The sequence below is a fragment of the Polypterus senegalus genome, chromosome 2 (genome assembly GCF_016835505.1).
Source record: "Polypterus senegalus isolate Bchr_013 chromosome 2, ASM1683550v1, whole genome shotgun sequence".
Classification (NCBI taxonomy): Eukaryota; Metazoa; Chordata; class Cladistia; order Polypteriformes; family Polypteridae; genus Polypterus; species Polypterus senegalus.
The window spans coordinates 134,758,672-134,783,474 of record NC_053155.1 but is presented as its reverse complement, the minus strand read 5'-3'; the positions used below and the strand labels follow the sequence as shown (position 1 = coordinate 134,783,474).

The window sequence follows — 24,803 nt, the reverse complement described above, 5'->3', positions numbered from 1 at the left end:
TGCTCACCTGGAGCAGAGTTCTATGGACAGGAGTTATTCAGACCTCTAAAGTACTATCAAAATATTGTGGTTGATACTGGGATTTTGTAAAGAGGCACACCAAGGGAATGCAGATTTGATTGATGTACAGTAACTTCCTGTTCATATACGGTATTTGTTGCATCACAGTATTGAGATGCTTATTACTTTTTGTACGTCCCTGAAAGTTCTAGTCTCCTTTTTTGTTTGTATTGTGTAACTCGTAGACAAACAATTTTGGTCAACTCATTCTTTTGTGTGTCAATTCTAAATCTGACAAATCTGGCTACAAGATTAAATTTTCTTTTGTCTTGGCATTATTTCAATATAAAAAGTTAAACTGGTTTCTAAAATATAATGCACATTTACATCAGAATAAAATGCAGCTATTTTTTGGTGGTCACCTTGTGCCTTTGGCTGCATATGTACATATACTGTAACTGGTGACCTACGTATTCTTCTCTTCTGTTGCGTTCTCTACTCAGGACTCATAAAGGAATTAGTCCGGTTTCTAACAGGCAAAGCCATCTTTCCTTAAATCTCATGTAGGATTGCATTCCTTTATGGCGTGTTGTGCTTTTCAGATGTCAGCTCATCATTTCAAGACACCATTTATGGGGCCTCTGATGATTAGGATCAGCACCTTCAGTCCACTATTATTAATTCAAGAAGTATCAACTGTAACAAAGCTTTTTTTTGCTAAAAGTACAGTAATGCAAAGGGTGATGTAAACTATTTCACTGACTATGTGTTAAAAAATCATAATATGGGGACTACTCATTTAATTAGACCTTTTGAATTTGGCTAAATGTTGTACTTTAGTTAATACTGAAAAGATCTTTTTTATTGATATGGTTTTCTGCTCTGTTTGGCAGGGTAAGGTACACTTGGAGCTTCGGTTAAGTGAAGTTATTACAGACAACGGTAACATATGCCATAAACTTGCAGCACGGTGAGTAAGAGCCTTTGCCTCAAACTTTCCATCACAGTGCTGGCTCCATGCTTGAGAGCCAGAGCCACAGCCACCAAATACTTGTGACTGATGCAATGAAGTGACAGCCTTTTTACCTTGCCAGGAATAAATAATGACTCTGACTAATCAAAATAAAGATCTGAGGAGTACATGAAGTACACTAGAAATTCAAGCAGTTTTTAACATTCATGTAGTGGTTCTGTAAAAAAGTGAAGAAAAAAGATGTACTTGTATTTTATTTTTTATGAAATTATGTGTGTATATGAAATTCTTGGCTATCTGCAGAAAACCCAAGGAAAAACATTTTTCACTAAAGGATCACCCTCATGGCCCAGAGGCCCACAAAAATCTAACCTCATTGTGAAAGTTTGCTTAATTGTGATAAGAAACCAGAGAACACTGATATTTTGCATATACAGTAATATTTTGGAAAGGGCAGCCTTAGTGCCTGTCTATGACAGTTGCAAAATTGCACAGATGGTAGCACGTTTAACTACAAATCATAGCATTGTCGTTCAAGCCCTGCTTGTACTGTATGTTTATCTTGATCTTAGTTATGTTTCATGTACTACTAAATATCAAGTCAAGTCAAGTTGGGGAGCATGCACTGGTATAGTGTGTTGCCGCACCCACTACACGACGAAACAGCTTGGGATCCCAGTTGGCAACCCCCAGGCAGACACACGGTCCAGTCCCACCCTCCAAAAATGACTTTCTATCTGCTGCAGCCAAGTGTAACGTGGGCGACCCCTTGGCCTGGTCCAGCCACTCGGGTCCCCAATAATGAAGATACTACAAGCTGGATCACCCTCGGGGAATCACGCCACATGGCCATAGTGCCATAACTGACGCTCCCTCACAATGCAGGTAATGTGCCTGATTCGGGACTCCATGAGCAACCGCTCATTCGACACAAAGTCAAACCAATGGTACCCAAGGATTTTCCGGAGAGACACAGTACCAAAGAAGTCCAGTCTCAGGCCACTAGATAGCGTCCATGTCTCGCAATCATATAGCAAGACAGGAAGCACCAGGACTTTAAAAATCTGGAAAGACTCTAGTAAATATACAGAAGAATAATTATCAACACTATGTGATATGAAAAATCAAACATTATTTATTACTATAATATTGTATCTTATACTAGAACAAAATATTAAACTACATTATTCTGAAAAATTATGATATTCAAACCATTTTTTTCTTTACTTTTATCTATTTTTTATACATCAAGAGGTTCATTTATTTTCTATTATGTTATTGTGTGTAAGCATAATAACATCTTTGGATTTATTTTCATTTTCATATATTTTACATATTCTGTAATTTAAGCTGATTACATTTCTAATGTTCCTTAAAACATCACATTCATGCCTATCTCTCTGTCATGTTCTTTATGAGTTCACATGTCTGACTCGCACCTTCACATCTACTTAGGTAGAAGTTTACATTATCGCTCCAGTTCATAAGTAGTATTCTGTACATTTCTCAGGTTCCTATATAAGCTTTCATAATAACTGCTTATTCCATGACCAAAATGAAATCATATATTTATATATTTCTCTCATACACCTGCTACTGTCACCAACAGTTACACATTCCAGAGACCCTGATCAGGACAGGCAGGTTATGAAAATAGACGAATGCTTTAAAATTTGTTAAGCAAAAGAGGAAAAATACTATTGCACCAGAGCTGCAGGTAGAAATGAAAAGATAAGGTGTTGAGGAGAATTGTTGAGGAAAGCATTTGCCATCCTCTAAAACTTTCATCTTTCCTGTGGATGTAAACTGCTCAAAAAAATTAAAGGACCACTTTGAAAACACATCAGATCTCAATGGGAAAAAGAAATCCTCCTGGATATCTATACTGATATAGACTGGGTAATGTGTTAGGAACGAAAGGATGCCACATCGTTTGATGGAAATGAAAATGATCAACCGACAGAGCCCTGAATTCAAAGACGCCTCAAAAATCAGAATGAAAAAAATATGTGGCAGGCTAGTCCATTTTGCCAAACTTTAATTGCAGCAACTCAAAATTGTACGCAGCACTTTGTATGGCCCCTGTGTTCTTGTATACATGCCTGACAACATCGGTGCATGCTTCTAATGAGATGACAGATGGTGTTGTGGGGGATCTCCTCCCAGATCTGGACCAGGGCATCACTGAGCTCCTAGACAGTCTGAGGTGCAACCTGGTGGCATTGGATGGACCAAAACATAATGTCCCAGAGGTGTTCTATTGGATTTAGGTCAGGAAAGTGTGGTGGCCAGTCAATGGTATCAATTCCTTCATCCTCCAGGAACTGCCTGCATACTCTCACCACATGAGGCCAGGAATTGTCGTGCACCAGGAGCCACTGTACCAGCATAGGGTCTGACAATGGGTCCAAGGATTTCATCTTGATACCTAATGGCAGCCAAGGTGCCTTTGTCAAGCCTGTAGCGGTCTGTGTGACCCTCCATGGATATGCCTCCCCAGACAATCATTAAACCCACCACCAAACCGCTCATGCTGAATGATGTTACAGGCAGCATAATGTTCTCCATGGCTTCTCCAGACCCTTTCACTTCTGTCACGTGCTCAGGGTGAACCTGCTCTCATCTGTAAAAAGCACAGGGCACCAGTGGTGCATCTGCCAATTCTGGTATTCTATGGTGAATGCCAATCGAGCTGCATGCTGCTGGGCATTGAGCTCAGGGCCCATTAGAGGACATGGGGCCCTTGGGTCACCCTCATGAAGTCTTTCTGGTTGTTTGGTCAGAGACATTCACACCAGTGGCCTGCTGGAGGTCATTTTGTAGGGCTCTGGCAGTGCTCATCCTGTTCCTCCTTGCCCAAAGGAGCAGATACTGGTCCTGCTGATGGGTTATGGACCTTCTATGGCCCTCTCCAGCTCTCCTAGTGTAACTGCTTGTCTCCTAGAATCTCCTCCATGCCCTTGAGACTGTGCAGGGAGACACAGCAACCCTTCTGGCAATGACACGTATTGATGTGCCATCCTGGAGAAGTTGGACTACCTGTGCAACCTCTGTAGGGTCCAGGTATCGCCTCATGCTACCAGTAGTGACACTGACTGTAGCCAAATGCAAAACTAGTGAAAAACAGTCAGAAATCAGGAGGGATAATGTCAGTGGCCTCCACCTGTTAAACCATTCCTGTTTTGGGGGTCATCTCATTGTTGCCCCTCTAGTGCATCTGTTGTTAATTTCATTAACACCACAGCAGCTGAAACTGATTAACAACCCCCTCTGCTACTTAACTGACCAGATTAGTATCCCATAAGTTTCATTGACTTTATGCTATACTCTGATTAAAAAGTGTTCCTTTAATTCTTTTGAGCAGAATATGTTTGAGCAATAGTTCCTTACACAGATTGAATTTTCTTCAACGGTCTCACTAGCATTTGTTGATCCACAACATTTTCTTACTTGAATCTGGGCTAACTTTGTTGTCTTTTCCCACACCACATTAGATTGCTAAAAGAATGTTCATAAAGCCTAGGAAGCCATTTTATTTGTATTATTGTAACTGGAGAGGAGCTTCTTGAGCCAGGGTGAATAAACAGCCATTAAATAGTAATATATTCTGCATGAATAAATAGTGCATGGAAAGTAGGGACCCCAAGGGTACTCATGTGAGAAGGAGTACATGAAGGACTGACACAAAGCAAAATAATTCCATCAGACTGGTGAACTGCTGCAAGGGGTACCTACTGGGAACATATCAGCTTATAGTGGAGACCGTGGAAACCATCAAGGGTGCCTGACCCTTTAATTAGAAATGAGGTCTCAGGAATACAATCAGGAGACTTGGAAGTTTCTATGGGTATACCTGACCACAGAAGTGTTTAAGGGATTACTTTATAAGTAACGCTGCCCAGTGGCTTCTTGAACTTGAAATTGTGTGATGAATGGGGAGTAAAGAAAGTGTTGTGGTGAGAATGTGGAGAGAGTAGCGGATGAGCAGGAGTATTCTTGATGCTTGTTACCTAGATAGTGTTTTGATGGTGGGAAAGTGTGCACGCCTTTGCATCTGATACACCGCAACCTGAAACTTATGTAGGAAGGCCCAGTAAGGCAGCTAACATTTGGCTTAGTTTCTGCTTATTTGATACTTCTGTGAGCTGCAGGTTCAAATGAAACGATAAGGTGTTAGAGAGAATTGTTAAAGTAAGCATTTGCCAACCTCTAAAACTTTCATCCTTTCCTACAGATGTATGTTTGAGCAATAGTTCCTTACAAAAATTACATTTTTCTGAAGTAGTCTCACTAGCTTTTTTTGATCCACAGCATTTTCATACTTGAAACTGGAATCTGTGATCATTTGTGCTTCATGTAGTTTTGAATAGTAAACAATCATTTTTGCTAAATATTTTGATTGTACACTCTGTTCCAGGTTAGGATTGTAAACAGAGATGTGTCTCATTACTATGTATTTTATATACTGTATATAAAAAACATATACAGGATGTGTTGACTGCTATGGGAAGTGCCTAGCAAACTAACACAAACTTCTCAAATTCTGTGTTCATTCCACATTGTTTATTTTTCCAGAAAATGATAAAGCAATACCAAAAAGGCACCTGCTTTTGTATCTTTTGTGTCCCAAGTTAACAACGAGGAGCACATTTCTTGTATAATAAAAATGGAAAAAAAAATTTATGGCAAAATAAGTACAACCTTTCTCAGTTAGGAGAGTACCGACTATCAGTTCATCACAGGGTAGGGGCCCTAGAGTAGTCTCTCAGACAGAGTTGGATCTTGTTGGCCAAAGTCATTGGTGAACTAACTGTCCTTGTTTCTGGTTCCTGGTTTTTAGTTTCCAGAAAATTACTGGAAGAGGCAGGCCTCTCTATTATTTTCTAGCCCTACTGAATGGGTTCTTGCAGTGGACCTCCAATGTCATGCCATCTCTTTTGCACTTTCTGTCCCCTCCTGAAAAAGTTGCTGTGGAACAAACTTTGCCTGGTGGAGCTAGCTCAAAAGTACACCTCAAACTTGCCATACTCATTTATTTTATATATTCATCTCTCTGGATTTATTTTTGCTGTTATGGGTTGTCGTTTTAAGCTTGCTTCTACTTTAAGTACTTGTCCATTTTATTTAAACTAGAGTTTTAAATTTTATTTCTGCGCCTGTGTTTATTCACTCTCTGGCTAATTTTAGAAACACTTGAAGAGTGACATCAAGCTGTCAACTGAACCCGGAACTTTTGTGAGCCTCAAAAATAGGCAGTCACAAGTTTTGTGTTTCACTGGGGAAAATGAACTAGATTAGGATTTGTTCCATACTTGGAAAAGGTCAAAGACTGCAAAGAGCAGCTGCTGCTTAAAATTGAGTGACTTTTGCCCCACTTGAGTTGGCTAACCTGGTCACAGCAGCAGTGAAACAATTCAAGTAGAGAACTGGTGAACCTGGTGGAGAAGTAAGAAGTAAAGCTAACTCTGGCACAGACCACATTATTTGTTTATTTTTTCATTATTCTTTCCTTTTCTTTGTTGCCTCTTTTGATGGTAAAAAAGAGGTTTCCTTTTATCACCATGATACCTGCAATGGGTCTTACAGATTGTCAGAATCACAATTGCCTTGCAAAAGGTTTTGTGGGTTTGCAAATAGACCACACTGACTGACAAGTCACTGCAATATTTTTTTCCACCTTAACTGGGTCAGTTGGCAGTTGCTGTCCCACCCTAGAGCAGGGAGGGGCTGCTGTTTCATGTAGTAAATATCAGGCATCGTTAAGGTTTTGTTTTTGCAGAGGAATAAACAGACAGTTGTTTAAATCAAACTGATTTAAGTTTTCATTGTTTTCGAAGGATTATAATTATTTTCAGTTTCACACACATTTAATCCAGTATAAGGATGCATGGGGGTGCCAGAGAGTATGCCAGCAGCAGTGGATCCAAGTTGGGGCACCACTCCTATGCACATGCCCACATTTAGTCATGCTGGGTCAGTTTTTAGGTTAATGGGGTCATTACTGTCATGATTACTACACAGGATATAAAACAATGTGGACAGGACCTTATAATTAAGATTCTCTGACAATGAATGAAAATCAGTCTTTCTTAATAGATGCCAGACATCTGATTCTACTTATTACAGATGCCTGGTTCCCTTAGCTACATATGTCCTAAAGTTGTATGCCAATATATTATTATTTCTACCTGTTTATCAAGCATTATCAAGTTAACTCTAACAACATTAACAGTGAGAAAACCACTGACTTCTGTGGCACTCTAAAATGGTAACTTTCATTACACTACTAGCTTATCATGTCATTTTATTCATTCCACTTAAGACATTTGCAGTTTATACATTTTCAGGGACATGGAAGTAAAATCCACACAAACACAAAGGTTATAATGAAAACATCACACAGACGTGAACTGGACACAGTATTCAGTCATAGGATGATGTATCCAAGAGACAACAGTGCCAACCACATAACCATTTTTATTACTGTTATATTGAAATAAAAAGTATACCACTATTATGATTATAATTATTATTATTATTCTTACAGTCAAACGCAGCGTATGTGAGCTGGACACATTTATTACAGAGTACAGCAGCCACAGGTAGATGATGCAACCCTGTCTGTGCCCCTCTAAAGTGAGTTCAGCCATTCTGTATTCAGAGCTGTAAACAACAAGTTGAAAATTGCTCTGGGCCAATTCTGAAGTGACAGTGCCAATTAGGAAACAATATTGATCTGACGCATGGGTGAAGGCAGAGCAGATCACAACAGAGTTTTTTGCTTGGGGCTGGCAGTATTCAAATGTCTGGGCTTCAAATTAACTGTAAAGTGCATAAATTAAGGATATTGCCAGAGTACTGTCTATTGCAGATTTTCAATTCATTGACAAAGAAATCTGCAATGAACACTCTGAAATAGAGTCAGTTAGAGCCCCACTAGAGCAAGGTGGTCATTTGTCTGTACTGCTGTTTGCATGTTTTGCATGTCTTTCCTTAAAATTCTCTTTCCACCTCCTCCTGGGTTGTCAGGCCATGATTTTTTGTAATCCTCATCATTTTATAGGCCTGTGGTTGTTGTCAAGGCTGAGGTCGCAGGATACACATTCACATACACACAATCATTCACTCACACTTAGTCATATAAGCCCAATTTAAAGCTGTCAATGAAACTAATGTACATAGGCCTACCACAGGAAGTAACCCTGGACTGGATGTGTGGCCATCCTAAAAAAATCCTGTTAACATTATTGATCCAATTTAGAGTTAGAAATCAGCCTGTTGAGCACAGCTTAGTAGAAATGGTAGGAAAACATCCTGGTGTTTATGAACAGTTTCATAAAAAAGGTGTGGGCAGGTAACTCTGCCTTGCATCAAGTGATCTTCAGCAAGGCTGCCCATTGTGACTTGGTCAAGCTACTGAATGAAGAACTGTCTAGGACAGCCAAATAATGTGAGTCTTGGCGTGTTGCACCATCAGGAGAGCATCATGAAGCTGATATCTCCCTTCCTGCACTTGTCTTCCGGGGTTGTACACTGGCTGAGGAGACTTGTCTAACTTTTTGTCAGTGTTAGCCTCAACTATTGCTTCTCTTGAGGAAGCCTCATTAAATTTGCAGCTACTACAGCAGGGCAGTACCTTGCAGCCTCCTCCAAGTAGACCAAATGTTGACACCTTTTGCCCAGTACCCAACAGGTAGCTTGTAAAACTTTTGTTTGGACAACCTTAGAGTATTGCTTTCCTTTGAAATGGGTCCTCCAGTAACTTGCACCTGCTTGATTCCGTTTAGAGACCATGCATATGCATTAGAGCCAGATGATCCTAATGCCACTAAAAAAGCACTCTGTTTTCTGCACCATTTTGTTACAAGGGCAGTCTGAGAGACCAGGAACTGAAGTTTCATCATCAGCAACATTTAAGCATGAACTCTGTAGCTACACACCACTGCTTACACAATAGTCATTACTTAACCTCAATGCTGCCCAGAACAATCAGGCAGTGGAATAACTTGACAAACTGGTTACCTGCCGCAAGGCCATCACTCCATCCTAGCACACTTCAACTGTCATACTTGCCATGCTGTGCAGAAATACCATCCATCCATAGTACCTGTAGTAGTTATTCCTATTTCCTATAAAACAAAAAACAAACAAAAAAAAACATAAAACCCTTTCAGACTTGAGGAGGAAATGCAAACAGTGATTAAACCACTAGGCAGCTATGTAAACCACTGCACCACAATGCCACATATTTTATGGTATCAGAATTTTTAATTCCTAAAATATTGCAATGAATTTATAACTGAGCATCACTGATCCCCAGACAGAGCAGCAGAGTCACACAGAGGTTATACTACCTGGCAGTTCCAAGAACTTTGGTTTATTTCCTACCTGTGTGGAATCTACTGTACATATCTTTCTAAACAGCGTAAATGCATATACATTAACATTTGCCTCTAAATTTGACCATTAAGAGTGAATATATTGTGCCCTACACTAGCATGGTATCTTGTTAAGTATTGTTTCTTGCCTTATATCTCTGCAGTTTAGGTTCAAGTGCAACTTTGAATTGGGCCTGTATGAGGAAGGGCGCCATGTCAAGAACAGACAATGTTGATTCCTCGGTTAATGTTGGGGTATTATACGAGGTGAAACACAAAAATAAAAATATTTATTGATGAATTACAGCATTTTAAACGTTGTCATCTTCTATATACTCCCCCTCCCAATCTCTACATTGCTCCATACGTATCTTCCATTGATTGAAACAGTGGTGGAAGTCTTCTTGCTTGAGGCTTTTCAACAGGCTTGCCGTTTTTTTCTTCACTTCATTCATTGAAGAAAAATGTGTTCCCTTCAGGTCACTTTTGATTTTCAGGAACAAGTAAAAATCACAGGAGGCAAATTCAGGCGAATAGGGAGGATGATCGAGGACACTAATGTTTTTGTCAGTCAAAAACTGCTTTACCGAAAAAGAGAAAATTCACAAGAAATTTGATGTTGAGTTACTGTTCGATTTTTTTCACCCGACATTATAGCAGCAACTTGTGTAGTGACTGTTGTGCAAATACTGACTGGGCTATTCACAGGATATACCTAGCCAGACAGCAGTTTGAGAGGGCGTGTAGGAGGGGATATAGTTCTATGATTCACGTCTGGCCGACCTCCAGACGGTTTTCCAGGAAAGCTCCAAGCCCAGTCCGGTTATTTTTGTGTCTCACCACGTATTAGGAAAAGCTGTCCTGGAAAACAAATAATATATTGGGGGGGGGGGCATTATATTTTTATGTGGCTAATTCCTTTTAACCATTAATAAATTGAATAGGGGCACTTAGTTTACTTCTGTGGGTTGTCATCTTGGGCCTTATCTGTTGCAAAATGAGCTGCAATGGACAACTTGTTCAAATGAGAATAGCTACTGGTGTAACACTGGCACAAAAGATTAAATGCAAATCTGGGATATTCAGAGAGAATATGGATAATTGCAGCAGGCTCATAAAACCACATTTGTTAAGTGATGGCTATGGCAGTCTTTTTAATATTTAAAGCTCATAAAATGCTCTTTTGCCAGCTTTATTTTTAGTACCCCTGAGAAAGTTGATTCGCAGTTTTTTTTAATCTATCCCATGTCATCGTCTCAAAATCATAGCTATCCTGGTTTCGCTTTTCTGAAGATGAATTTGTGCAATTATGGGGCATTGATGCCAATTATATACAAAAAGACAACAAAATCAAATAAATGACAGAAGAAGGTAGATTTGCTCATAAGTGCCAGGTTTCTAAACTACCCCCTTGTGAGAAGTAGCATAAGCATGGGATGATGGCATCAATAATAAAGTTCAAACTTTATTCTTCTGTCAGTGCTACGAGCCAGTTAATCCAACAGTTTTCACTCCTGGAATTGGGTACATGGAGGGAACCAACCCTGGACAGGGATCCCAGAAATCAAAGGACACACTTACACACACACCCAACCGCACTCACTCACTCCGAGCTGCCAATTTACAGTTACTGATTTACTTCACAGCCATGTCTTTGGATTGAAGGAGCCCCCTAATTATTGTTATTTTTTTAGTTCTTCTAAGCCAGTCTTTGTTCAGAATCTCTGGTGATTATAAGAGTAAAGTAGAAAAGACACAATCTTATCAGGAGCCCAGATGGCAGTCAGCACATTTTGTTTGCAGGTGCTTAATTCAAATTGCTGCGGAAGGATGAGAGATAGAAGAAAAAATAAAAATGAAACAGGTGTTCTTGTAAGTAGTGGGGAGAGGTTCAAATCTGCTATACCCCTTATACTTTAATCTTTTACTGTCGGTGAAACAAAAGAGCACAACAATAAAATGACACCCACTGAGCTTTGTTTTGCGCTCTCCTCCTACATCCTGCCTTAAGCCACTTCTGAGTTCATTTTCACAGATTCTTTTTTTTAAGATGGGGTAGAAAAGTAGTTAGCACTGCTGTTTTTGTTTTGCAGCGGATGGCGACCTATCCAGGTTTGGTGTCTGCTTTGCATCCAAAGGGGCGGCAGATCTCTTATAGCCCTAAACTGATAGCAGTAGAGTGCTGTATCATGTTAGCCATAGATTGATACAGGAGAAAGTAGGGTGAAATTACACCTTTTATTGGCTAACTAAATAAATTATTTTTATTAGACAATCTATTTAGTTAGCCAATAAAAGGTGTCATTTCATCCCACTTAGCCCTAAAATGAATAAAGCAGGAGAGGGGTAGACTTTTGTGTGATGATGAAAATGTCAAACACAATGTCAAGTCTTAGAAGCACAAAAACCACAAAGCACTTTCCTATTACAAATGCTGCCAACTTCCTTTTAACATGCACATTTCACCTCCCCATTTCAAGCACTGTTTTGCCTCTCTTTTTGAAGCTCTGTCTGTCTGCCCTTTACCTGTACTGCCCACCTTGCCATTTGAATCACTACCCACTATTCCATTACAAATCTTGGCTACTTTCTTTTGGCATGCACTGTCCACCAAATAATGCCTCCAATTTACAGCATTGTTTTAGAAAAGGCATCCACCTCCCCTGTATACACACTGACCATTTTCTTCTAACAAGTACTGTCCAACTCCATTTCTTCCCCAATTTAGCTAAGAATATACTGAACTCTGCATTATCGATCCATCCATTATCCAACTCGCTATATCCTAACTACAGGTTCACGGGGTCAACACGGGCTCAAGGCAGGAAACAAACTCCGGGCAGGACGCCAGCCCACCGCAGGAACGCACACACACACACACCCAGCACACACTAGGGACAATTTAAAATCACCAATGCACCTAACCTGCATGTCTTTGGACTGTGGGAGGAAACTGGAGTACCCGGAGGAAACCCACACAGACACGGGGAGAACATGCAAACTCCATGCAGGGAGGACCCGGGAAGCAAACCTGGGTCTCCTAACTGCAAGGCAGCAGTGCTACCCACTGCACCGCCATACCACCCCACTCTGCATTATGTTTTTATTATTAAATCACCACTTTTGTGGCTGCATCAGGCTGTTGGAAGGTTTGAGTTGCTTCATGGACAGTCTGGCTACCCGGTGTTTCTTTTCCTATAATGTCTACAATGACAGAATGTTGTTTCCCATAGATGACCTGCAGGTGATCAGAAGCTTTCCATTCATCTTTTGCTGAATATTTTTATACCATCCCCAGTTCTTTTAGGTGACGCTCCTGTTCATCCTTGATGAACAGTCTCTGACTGCTCAGTGTAATAAATTTGGCTATGTTTGATAATTTGTTTGCTTAAACTGCAAGAAACTGTGGTATAAAAAAAATTGCCACTTTATTTATTTATGAAAAGCAACGATAATTTATTTCTTGTATACCCCAAAATCACATAAGGAATGCCTCAATGGGCTTTAACAGGCCCTGTTTTTGACAACCCCCCCACTAAACTTGACTCTCTAAGAAGACAAAAAAAACTTGTAGCTCAATAATCTTGAAAATTACATTTACTCAAGTATTATTGCCAACATTTTATGCTACATAAGAAAGAAAGAAAGAAAGAAAGAAAGAAAGAAAGAAAGAAAGAAAGAAAGAAAGAAAGAAAGAAAGAAAGAAAGAACAAGTTTAACCAAGGTAGGCCACAACAACAATTAGCAGGAAACAAAGGCAAGTGAAGGATGGCAGGCTGAGATCAAGGCAGGGTGGAGATGTGTTAACTCATGTACTGGCAGGCCTTTTTGAGCTTCCTGCTGGCCACCACATCCTATTATCCCTGTCCTAATTTTATCCCTAATTTATCCTATTATCAAAGGAGCGCTTTGTGAATGAATCAAAAGGAGAAAGCGTCCTATTCAGCTTGCTTGCCAGTCATGATACTGATGTGTCAGGGCTGCTCTTTAGATCATCTGGGTCATGCCAGCAGCTTTTGACTACTAGCAGATGAGAAAACACTGAGTCGGGGTGAACAGCAACGCATAACAGTAATGTAAATTGACAGCTTGTTGTTTTTCCGTAGCTGACTTGCAGAATATTAGAAGCTATCCATTCATCTGTAGCTGCATTTTTTTAAAACATCTCCACTCTTTCTAGGTGATACTTCTGTAGATCCTAACACCCTTTGAGTCACATAGTGAGATGCGTATGAACGCATAAATGTTATACCATCACATATCTTGATTGTAGGAAGAGCTTCTTTGCTACTGAGCACACTAACCTGCTCTTTGTTTCATTGTAGAAAGAACTTTTATTTTCTTTTACAAGAATTCTCATCTCACATTGACCTTGCAAAATCCCAGCTTTCTTCAAGTATCAAGTTGTAGACACATCCTGTTTAAGTGAGGGCTGGTAATGGTAAGGATCAGAGGGGAGAAGGAGAGGATTACTGGCCAAAATGAATTTTAGAGTGGACCTACCTCATAAGCAAAATATCAATACTGATAGTGGAAATATTTAATTTTTTGAACATATGTGACAATTCAATCATAATTTAGATGTGTGCTTGTTCAAATAATTTTGAAGAAAAACACATAAAACATTCATCCATCCAATATGGCATCCTAGTCAGCAGAGACTGTACTTTGGTTCAGGTCTAACATTGGATGGGACCCACATATACTCCAATCAGCCAAAAAATTAAAACCACTGACAGGTCAAGTGAATAACATTGATTATCTCAATACAATGGCACCAGTTAAGGTGGTGGGATACAGTATATTAGGCAGGAAGTGAACTGCCAGTTCTTAAAGGTGATATGTTGGAAGCAGAACAAAATGGGCAAATGTAAAGATCTCAGCAACTTTGACAAAGGCTACACAACTGTGTGATGGCTAGATGACTGGGTCAGAGCATCTCGAAAACAGCAGGTCTTGTGGGCTGTTCCCAGTATGCAGTGGTTAGTACCTATGAAAAGTAATCCAAAGAAGGGCAGCTGGTCAAGTGGTAGCAGGGTCATGGGTTTCCAAGGCTTGTTGATGTGCATGGGGAGTGAAGTGTAGCGCATCTGTTCTGATCACACAGAATAGCAACTGTAACACAAACTGCTGAAAAACCTAATGGTCTGCTGAATCATGTTTTCTTTTAGATAATGATCAGGAAAATGCACCCTACAACACTGCAAAAGTTGTTCATTAATGGTTTGAGGAACATGACAAAGAGTTGAAGATGTAGACTTGGCTTCCAAATTCCCCAGATCTCAATCCAATCGAGCATCTGTGGGATGTGCTGAAAAAACAAATTTGATCCATAGAAAATCCACCTTTCAACTTGCAGGATTTAGATGATCAACTGCTAACATCTTGGTCCCAGATACTACAGGATACCTTTAGAGGTCTTGTGGTGTTCATGCCTTGACAAGTCAAAGCAGTTTTGGTAGCACAGTGGGGCTCTACACAATATTAGGCAAGTGATTTTAATGTTGTGAGTGATTAGTGTATACTGTATATAGCAGGGCGCACTGAAACTGGAACGATTTAACTTCATTAATAGAATTAACGATGTCGCCTTGGGGATGTAGGATAACATAAATACTCAGAAAAAAATTTTAAACATGATGTGTCAATCAGATTCACAGATTCTTCCTGAACATCATAAAGACAGACTTGTAAGATGATATGTTCCCCTACATTTCCCACTCCAGCTTCCTCACCTGAGGAGGAGAGACTCTTTTTAAACTTAGACCTTGGAGTACTTCGGGCAATTCAGTGTTTGCTAAGAAGCAGTTCTGGGTCATTCAGAGCTCTAAAGCAACATGGACGCCTCCCCAAAGTAGCTCCTTCCAGTGACTCCAAAGGGTCTCAGTAAGCTAAAGTGAATTAACTAGGTTACATTTGCTTTTCTATAATTCTTTTTCTAAGAGAAAATCCTAGCTAAGGACCTGATGTGGCTCACAGTTTACAAGAATGCAAGTTCTGTTGCACACAATCTGCAGCTTGTAAAGACAGCCTTACTATTTAAAGTAAAAGAGCAGTTGCAGCCACAACACATCCTGTAATGCAGCCATATTGTCAGAGTGCACCTGCAGTGAACGGTTAACAAAATATCTTGCTCCCTTCAAATCTTATACTGTTGCAAATTTTTCGAGAGCAATTACACCATCTAATCAACAAAGAAGTTCTCACATATTTCAGTCTGTAGTCTGTTGTCTCACCTGAAAATGCAAAGTAGCCTTGTCTGTCACAAGATGATATTAGCCTGGTTGGTCACAGTCTGCCATGCAACACATACTTGCCACTAATGAATAAACATGATAATACTTAACATATAAAATAATTAAATTAAAGTAGGACAATAATGTGGCAACATTTTTATTTTTACTTGTTATTAATTTTATTTCATGTTATGATGTAGTTTTCTGCGGTGGGCTGGCGCCATGCCTGGGGTTTGTTTCCTGCCTTGCACCCTGTGTTGGCTGGATTGGCTCCAGCAGACCCCCATGACCCTGTAGCTAGGATATAGCGGGTTGGATAATGGATGGATGTAGTTTTTTTTTTATAATTGCTGATTTTAATCATGTTTTATTACACTTTTGGGGTTGTTGTTTTATTTTATTGTTACAGTATGTCAATGATGTCAATGTGTAATTTTTCTTCCTTAAGGTGTATCACAACAGTGACATCATAGTCTGTGCATTTTGGCCACTGACCCTTGGTGTATTTGTGAAGCACTATTTTGTGTGCCTGTTTTGCTGTGGTGTTACATGGTGGCTAAGTACCTCGTGCATGTTCCACATAACCCATGACATCATGGCAGCCGTAATATATAAGATAGCTACATCATATGTTGACTAGAGAGTCATAACTGGCTTAGCAAGCGCATGTGTGTGCCTTGTCTTGAACCGACTTCTATTCCTGGGTGGTCTCTTCATGCACCCAATTCTGCTAATATAAAATGTGACATCTAAATAAGTGGATATAAATATGAATGAATGATTAAAATAGTTTGTTGCTATCGTATTTCATTACAGTCCTCCCAAAGGTGCAACTTGAACTTGTTTATGGTCATTACTTATTTCACACTGCTGATTTCAGTGCTTCAGTGTCAGTAAATATTCTGTAATTTAATACTAGAAAACTGATCAGCTTTCAATGAAATTTATAGTATTTTAGGAAACAGCTGTTATAATTCCAAACTATAACATCATGCATCTTAATTTAACTTAACCCCTACAGAATGTTTTTGGAGTCTTTCCGGTTCCATAGCATATACCCCATAAACAAAACCTACCCACCAATCCATTAATCTATTTTTTGAACACATATTTTATTATTACTGGGTCACATGTGCCAAGATTATGATTACTTCTGTCACCTTAGAAGAGCCAAGACATTCATTAAGACAAGATTAAAGCAGAACCCGATTTAAAGATGCTGCATGCATTTTTAGGCCCGCTTGGTCTGTTATTCCAGTAGGATTGTCAACAACAATCTATAGATAGGATGCCTGTCCATCACAAAATAAAAATAATGCACACTCCCCCACTCATTCAAGTTTTCAGTCGACCTAAGATGAACATCTTTGGGGTGTGAAAGGAAAACACACAGACATGGGAAGACTGTGCAAGCTCCACATCATAATATTTTAAGATTGTTAATTGTTTGCATTAGAAAATAAAAGTTGAAAAAAGGGAAGTTGCTACAGTCTAAACATAGTATAATTATTGTAACTTCTCATGTTGAATATATTGGCATTTATAAAGAACAAAAACATATCAAACAAGTGGTAGCCAGAAGAACAAAACTGTGGTGACAAAGAATGCTTTTGTTTCATTCCATCCCATTCTTTAACTCATGTAACTCTTTAAATCAATAATTGTAGTTTAGAGGAAGTGGCCTTTTTAACTGTAATCTAACCCCATACTACATGTTTATTTACATAACAGAAAGCTCTTAAAGGATTAGTCCTGCTGAGAGGTATATTTAATAGGCGCTGGTTTTATTATTAACCATACGCTGGGTGCACCCAGACCATACAGTCAAGAATAAGCTGCCCTAAAACCAATGGCGGAAGCAAAAATTTGAGTAGCTTGTTTGTTCTCTTAAACTGCTTGCAGATAAAGTGACTTGTTCTCAAGGACGTGGGCCGTCACTGATTCATTTGCTTATTAAGCCATAAAAATCTTTTGTCCTTATTTCTTTGATTATTTCAGCTGTATAAAAGCACCTAGACTCAGACACACCTTGCTTTTTATGCCTGCAATCAAATAATTGGCAATTTACCTTGTAAGAGTGTGGATTTCTGAATAAAGTATGAAGCACATATGACCATTCAGGTCTCAAGTAATAACTAATTTACTAGCACAGGTTGAAAAATGAAATTTGAAATGCGTAAAATAGATCTTGATAGCAGACAGGCAAATCACCACTGCAATCCTTCATTCAGACCGTTCAGGGAGCACTAGAAACATATGATGGCACTTCTTCATATATGCCATGGTTACTCAAAGTCATTAAACAGGCTGAAACATTAATAACATGCAGGCATTACTAATCAGATGCAATTCAATTTCTTTTTAAACTAAGAGGTTGTGTAAATGACAGAGATTTTGAAAAACTATGTGAAAGAGAGTCGTCAAACATCACAAGGTTCTTAACACAAAATAGACACATAACAACAAAAACAAAACGGAACATCTAACTTAAGATCAGCAAAATCTAAAATAAAACCTCATTTTGTTTGAAAAATTAGTTTTCTCTTGCCCATAAGCCTTTCCTTTATTTAGAAAAATGTGCATGTGTCTCGCTTCTAAATATGACCAAAACCACATCATCAGACCCTGTGACAACACATAAACACACATACATGCGCATATATAGAAAATGGCTCCTTGCAATAAGTAACATAATAGCAAGCAACAAATGAAGTATCCAAAAACAGTAAAAATGATGAAAAAAAAATTTGAGTAAACAGAACTCTAAGGCTAAACGGTGAGTAAGCATGGTTTCCATAAATCCCAAACTAATAAGTATTGATCTACAAACACTCTTAAACAAGCAGAAAATCACTAACATATTCTGTAGAACACACAGGAAGTCCAAGAAAACAAATGTGGAGGAAAATGTTGTAGGAGGAAATAGTACAATTTTCAGGGTCATTACACATTAGTATGCAGTAAAGAGTCAGTACGCAGAAATTGCTGCTTTTTAAGGTTTTAAAAATACCTGTGTTCTTGCTAACAATACTTTCATGTGTGTGTTTTATTGCACATCTTTGTTTTAGAAATATTTATATTTTTGTTGCTTATTTTTAACTGTGTCATGCAGCAATTTTAGAATTTCAATAGGTATTTAGTTGGGAACTGAGATCCATTTCATGATTGCTAGAGACCCCCTCCATGAAGGCTCCATGATTTGCATCACAATGACTTGACTATAGAGTCCAGTGTAGCACCAGGTTGTCCGAGGTTATGGATTTGAACTGTCAACGAGTGTTGGTTTGGTGCTTTCCAAGTCTTAATTCAATTCTCATTCTTAGTGCTTTGGCTGCAGCTAAAACATCGTTCTTTTGTTTAGGAAACAAGACTCTTATTATCTTAATATCTCCTGGCAATCCTTGTTTAACAATGATAACAGTTAATCCTTAAACTGCTGCAACTGGCTATAGTCAGTTCCCAATGCAATTTGCCAGCATGCCAGAGCCGAGTATATTTGGCAACTTACATTCGTTGAATGCCGTAACCAGCTACAGTCGGTTTCCAGTGCAATTTGTCAGCACACTGGAGCCAACTATCTTCGGTGATATACATTCGTTGAATGCTACAACGAGCTATAGTCAGTTCCAAGTGCAAGTTTGCCAGCACGCCAGAGCCAAGTATATTCGGCTATGTACATTCGTTGAACGCCACAATCGGCTATAGTCGGTTCCCAGTGCAATTTGCCAGCACACCGGAGCTGATCAGTCAGTACCATACATTCGTTGAGCAAATAGCTCATGACCACTGCTGCCCCCTAGCAAATCAGCATCATTGTCACTGAGATTCAGCCGCTGCACTAGACTACCCTGCAAGCATGAGCGTTTGCTTCTGTGTGCTTGTGTGCTGCCAGTTTAAGCGCAGTTGGCTCTGATTTACTGAATTTCAACAATGGCATCAGTGGCACCTTGTACATATAATAATAGATTGATGCAGTAGTTTTTTTTTTTTTTATATAGTTTTAACAGTTCATTGGCAATATGTAAAATGATCTGTGTTGCAGTAATTGTGATGCTGTCTGCATGAAAAAAAAAGTGTTCCGTTAAAATTTCACATTTTCTTGGTGAATTGTGTTGTTTCCTTAAAAAGTGCAGCAAAAAAGTATTTGGTGTCTGGGGGTGCATTAACCCCCCAAGTATGTGGCGGTGTAAGGTTTAAGCCTTCTGGTTTTTGATAACAAAGAACAGTCTGTTTAGAGAAATGCCTAAAAACCATGTACAGTACATCTCCTGGTCTATTGCTAATAACACGTAGCAGTTTCTCAAATTTTTTCAGTAGGCAACTTGAAGAGTGTTCCTGGAAAATAAAAGGCAGACAGAGAGCACCTGTGCTGTGGTCCAGTCGAGCTTGTGTCTGGCATAACATTGCTAACATTTCAACATGTTATTAACAAAACACCAGAATGAAAAACACAAAACGAAGTATGAGGAAAACCAGTAACTTTTTCCCTGATCTTCTGTTTTCTTTTTTGTTTATCGTTCATGTACTGAGTTGCTTATGAAGGTCTCTCCATTGACTCAAGTACTGTACCAAAAGAGCAATAAAAAATCAAAACAACAAAATAAGAATAACACATCACAAAGAAAAAATATCTGAAACAAACTGCTAATGCATTCTTGATAATCACAGTACCTTTTAATGTGATTTTTGGACATTTTCTTGAGTAATACACATAATATGGCAATTGCTTAAATATTAAATATTAAAACTCCACAATCCTTGTCAGCTTGTCAGATTCATTTTTAATATTAAATTGTACTTCTGTAGTGTAATACACAACTTTCAATCACTAAATTATTTTATGTTTTTGTATATATTTTGGTATCACCTTTAAAGTAAAACAGGGTAATGGCAGGACTTGTATTAAGATACCCAAAGAAAGGCAAATGATATGTGAATTTGTACACAGGCACTTACAGAAACATATACTGTATGTAGAAATTTGACAAATGAGAGGAGACCATTCAGTCCGTCAAACTTGTTTGTATGGCTGATTCATCACTAAGTTGAAAGAATTCTGCTGGATTTACTTTATCAGTGCATTTGAGGATTTTGAAGATGTGGATTAGATTTTCACACATTCTACTCTGCTTGAGACTAAACAGGTTGAATTCTCTGAGTCTTTCAGAGTAGGACACGTCCTTAAGTCAAGGGATGCACTTGGTTACTCTCCACTAAACAGCTGCTATGTCTTTCTTGTAACTGTGGTGACCAGGGGCCTCATATATAAATGGTGCGTATGTACAAAAATGTTGCGTACTGCTGTTTCCACTCTCAAATCGCAATGTATAAAACCTAAACTTGGCGTAAAGCCACGCACATTTTCACACCAGCTAAATGCTTGCTGTATGCAAGTTCTCTGCTCGATTTCGCAAACTGGCAGCACCCAGCGTCAAAGCAGTGCTTTTGTTCTAGTGTGTTTTCCCTTTCTTTTTTAGATCCACATCCCTGACGCAGCTTTATCAAATACAGTGAAATTAACCGCATATTGTTTATTAGTTTAAGAAATCTGATTGTAATTAAGCAGTAACAGTATAATGGTCCACGGAATGGCCAAACTATTCCAAATACCATAGCTGCTTTAGCGTTGTTACTCTCACTGCACCTCTTCTTCTTTCAGCTACTCCCATTAGGGGCTGCCACAGCGGATCATCTTTTTCCATATTACTCTCACTTCACAACTCAGAGTATTTATATCACTGTATCTAAGTGTGGAATCACAGTTCAACAGCAGCTGATCGGAAAGAGAATTATCGGTATACAGCATCAAGCACACGCTGCCTCAGCCATGCTGTCTATTGAACTGCTCCCATACGGCAAATGCTTCAGAGCCCTTCCTGTAGGGACATTGCGGTTCAAAATCAGTTTCATCCCAAGAATTATAAACACAATCAATCAGTCCATCAAGTGCTCCTTGTAGAACTGTTTGTACTTATAAGAACAATTACATCATTGTAACTTTGCGATACAGTTATAATATTGCACAACCTGAGCCACTTTAGAAAGCGCATATTAACTTATGATAACGATATCATTTTAAGATGAAATGCAGCAAAATATGTTTATTATATTATACAGATAAAATGTTAACATTAATTAAATAATCTTTATAGTTAATAACTAAACATGTGAGGAGGACACAGTGTCGCAGCGCTAGCGAGGAGCTGGCATCCATTCAGGGATTGTTCCTGCCTCACGCCATATTCCTGCTGGGGCTGGCGTGACCCTGGAAGGATAGATGGATAGAATAATTAAACATGTACTACGAAGATATTTCAATGTTCCTTAAAAGTTTGGAAGAATCGGCCTTCTAAGCCTACAGATGGCTTGACTTCTATTACAGAGCTAATTGTGTGGCGATTAGTTACTTGGAGAAAGAAAAGGAAGGACAGGAAAAAGACTGTACTGCTGCAATAAATTATTTCATTAAATGTCATGCATGGCGCAGCAAGCATCTTGTGGGAGGCAGGAACAATTTCTGGACGAGATGCCAGCTCGTCACTATTACTGCACCATCGTGTTCCCATGTTTGATAACATGCTTTAATTCCTATCATCATAAAAATGATAACAAGTATACATCTCAGTATTTAAATTATTCAGAGAGCTCTAACATCACGAATGTAATGGATTCTGCGTCCTTTTGGAGGAAGAGAAAGCCCATTTAAGAATCACATAGTGATTCACACACATAGAGCACATAGAAGAATAAACACAATACAAAGCATTTAACGTGCTACTTTAGTTACGATGGTATTTGAGAAACTAGTAAATTAAAGATTCTAAGATGAAGTTTATGATGTTCTACTTTAATGACAAAATAAACTACGTGATGAAAGTGGAAATTTCGAGATTAAAGTTATGTGCTTTTTTCCCCACTGTGTTCCTATTCTTTTTTCTTTTCTCTGTACCCTAATAAGCTTCCATATGACTCTCAGATGGTGGGCTACGATTCGTCTTTTCACTACAACTTTGATATCTGACAACTTCTATTTTATTTCGGGCACTGTGCGACTTAATATATTATATGACATAATCTGTTTTTCCTTGCCTCCACTTGGTATTCACTGAAATTCTTCTATTTTCCCCGTGATTTTGCCATTGTCTTTAAGCTTAAGGGCTATTTATATTGATTTGCATATTCAAAGAGGTGTAATTCTGAGAGGAGTTTGTGAGTGGCAGCAGGCGCTTGCATGTGCGTTAATTTTCATACTGACCAGGATTTATGTAGTGGAAGAACGTGGAAGTTGGCGTTCGCACAGATTTATGCATCTGGATTTTTTTGTGCATACAAACATTTCTGCTTTTGTCCGTACACCGTGTTTTAGTGTGAAATCTATGCATGGCGTTATGCATGAGGCCCCAGAACTGCACACAATGCACCAGATGTGGTCTCACTAGTGCATTATATTTTAATTACAATGACCACTGTTGGGTCATATGTGAGGATTTGAAATTTCTGTGTATCTTACTGGGTATAATAACCTAAATTAAAATAGACAGATAAACTGGATTTACAGAGAATTGAGTTAAAATGTGGAATGAACCAATGTCAACATCTTATTTACATCTTGAACTGACATCTTAAATACAAAGTCTGATAGTTTAGTAAACTATCAAAGTTCCTAGAAATCAGGATTACAGATCAATTTACAGCTATTTAGTGATTGACGGTTTCTGACAACATCTATCTACAAATCTGCGTACTTTGCTACAATGCTGCTTAAGTTATTTTATTTGTAATCATCCATCCATTCACACAACACCCTCAATCCAATCCCAAGATCATGGCAACTGATAGAACCAAACATGTTGACCAAATTCATGCATTATTTGACTCCTCCACCTTTCCATCAATCCATTCTGTAAGTATGTGGCTCAATTCAGCCTCCACATTTCCATTTTTTTTTTTTTTTATAATCAGTAGTCAGCATTGAGAGCAAATCCATTTAGCTATCCTAGAATCAGCTGCCTTATATTCTTTGTGGCAACTGCAATTTCAGGTTAATCAATTTATTATATTTTACATTATTCTGTCAATTTTTGCAGATTTGATTGCTGGTTATTGCTTGTATATAATGCGTGATTCCTATTTTTATTAATTGCTTGTAATTTTTTCCCCTTAGGGTTTTAGAATGCCAAGGATTGCCAATAGTCAATGGACAATGCGATCCATATGCCACCGTGACACTCTTGGGACCCTCCAGGTAAAGCGATAAAAGTGTGATCACTATGCTTTTTCATTCCAGCTGTATTGTTTTATTGTATTTCTTTAATATGTTGAAATCTGAAGTTAAACGCACTGTAACGTGCCATGATATTTCTATTCTTATCTAGTCACTTAGCTAAAATACTAGAACAGATGAGAACTGGCCATTCAGCCCAACAAAGCTTAGGAATTCTATCCCTCTAATTTTTCCTAAACAAATTGCTACACTTACTGCCCTGAGTGTTTGATTGAAAGGTGCGAGGATTTATTTTAACTAGTCATGAACTGATGACTGACATGAGTGTACTGGATTGATCAGCATGGTGGTGAAGTGGTGACTGCTGTTGCCTTTACATTTTGCCTGAGGTTTTCCTCTTGGTATTATGGTTTCCTCCCACATCCTCAGAGATGTGGAGGTTAGGTTAGCTTGGTCCTGTGTGCAGCTGGGCACATCAGTGGGCTGATGGCCCATCCAGGGTTAATTCCTTCTTTGCCCTGAAATAGATTAAGTAGGTTTAAGAATGCATGTATATATGGACAACATAAACAATCTGTAAGTCTGACTAAGTGGTGTTTTGCAGTTAAAATGTAAATGTGGAACTATTACTAAGCAGACATTACTAGATTTAAAAGACTATAAAAAACAGAGTTGTAATTAAGCATGGTATAATTCTGCTTTACAGCACAGACTGTAGTTTGTAACATTTGTGGTGAGGTACACAGAGACTAGGTTGTTATTATGTAAAGAATTAAGGATGCTCAATACACACTCTCCATACCAATCTACTGATCCTTGAAAAAAAGACTCATCTAAAACGCTCTTCACTACACAGCTAGCTCCTGAACTCTTGGCACCACCTAAGGACACTGATACAGACATGCTGTTCTGTGCCTTATGTGATGCCTTTTTGACAGCTCTGCTTTTAATTTAAGGGTAGGTAGATTCTCTTTCTAGGAGGATGGAGTGCC

General features: G+C 38.8%; 1 protein-coding gene across 3 annotated transcripts in view; it reads left to right on the top strand.

Moving 5' to 3' along the window:
* rasa3 (RAS p21 protein activator 3) overlaps nt 1-24,803 on the top strand; it is a 290,025-nt gene that overhangs the window by 156,178 nt on the left and 109,044 nt on the right. For all 3 annotated transcript variants that reach the window (XM_039744665.1, XM_039744666.1, XM_039744667.1), the window contains exons 5-6: nt 894-970; nt 23,752-23,832. In XM_039744665.1, coding sequence (XP_039600599.1) covers nt 894-970; nt 23,752-23,832 — 158 coding nt within the window. The remainder of the gene's footprint in view (nt 1-893; nt 971-23,751; nt 23,833-24,803) is intronic.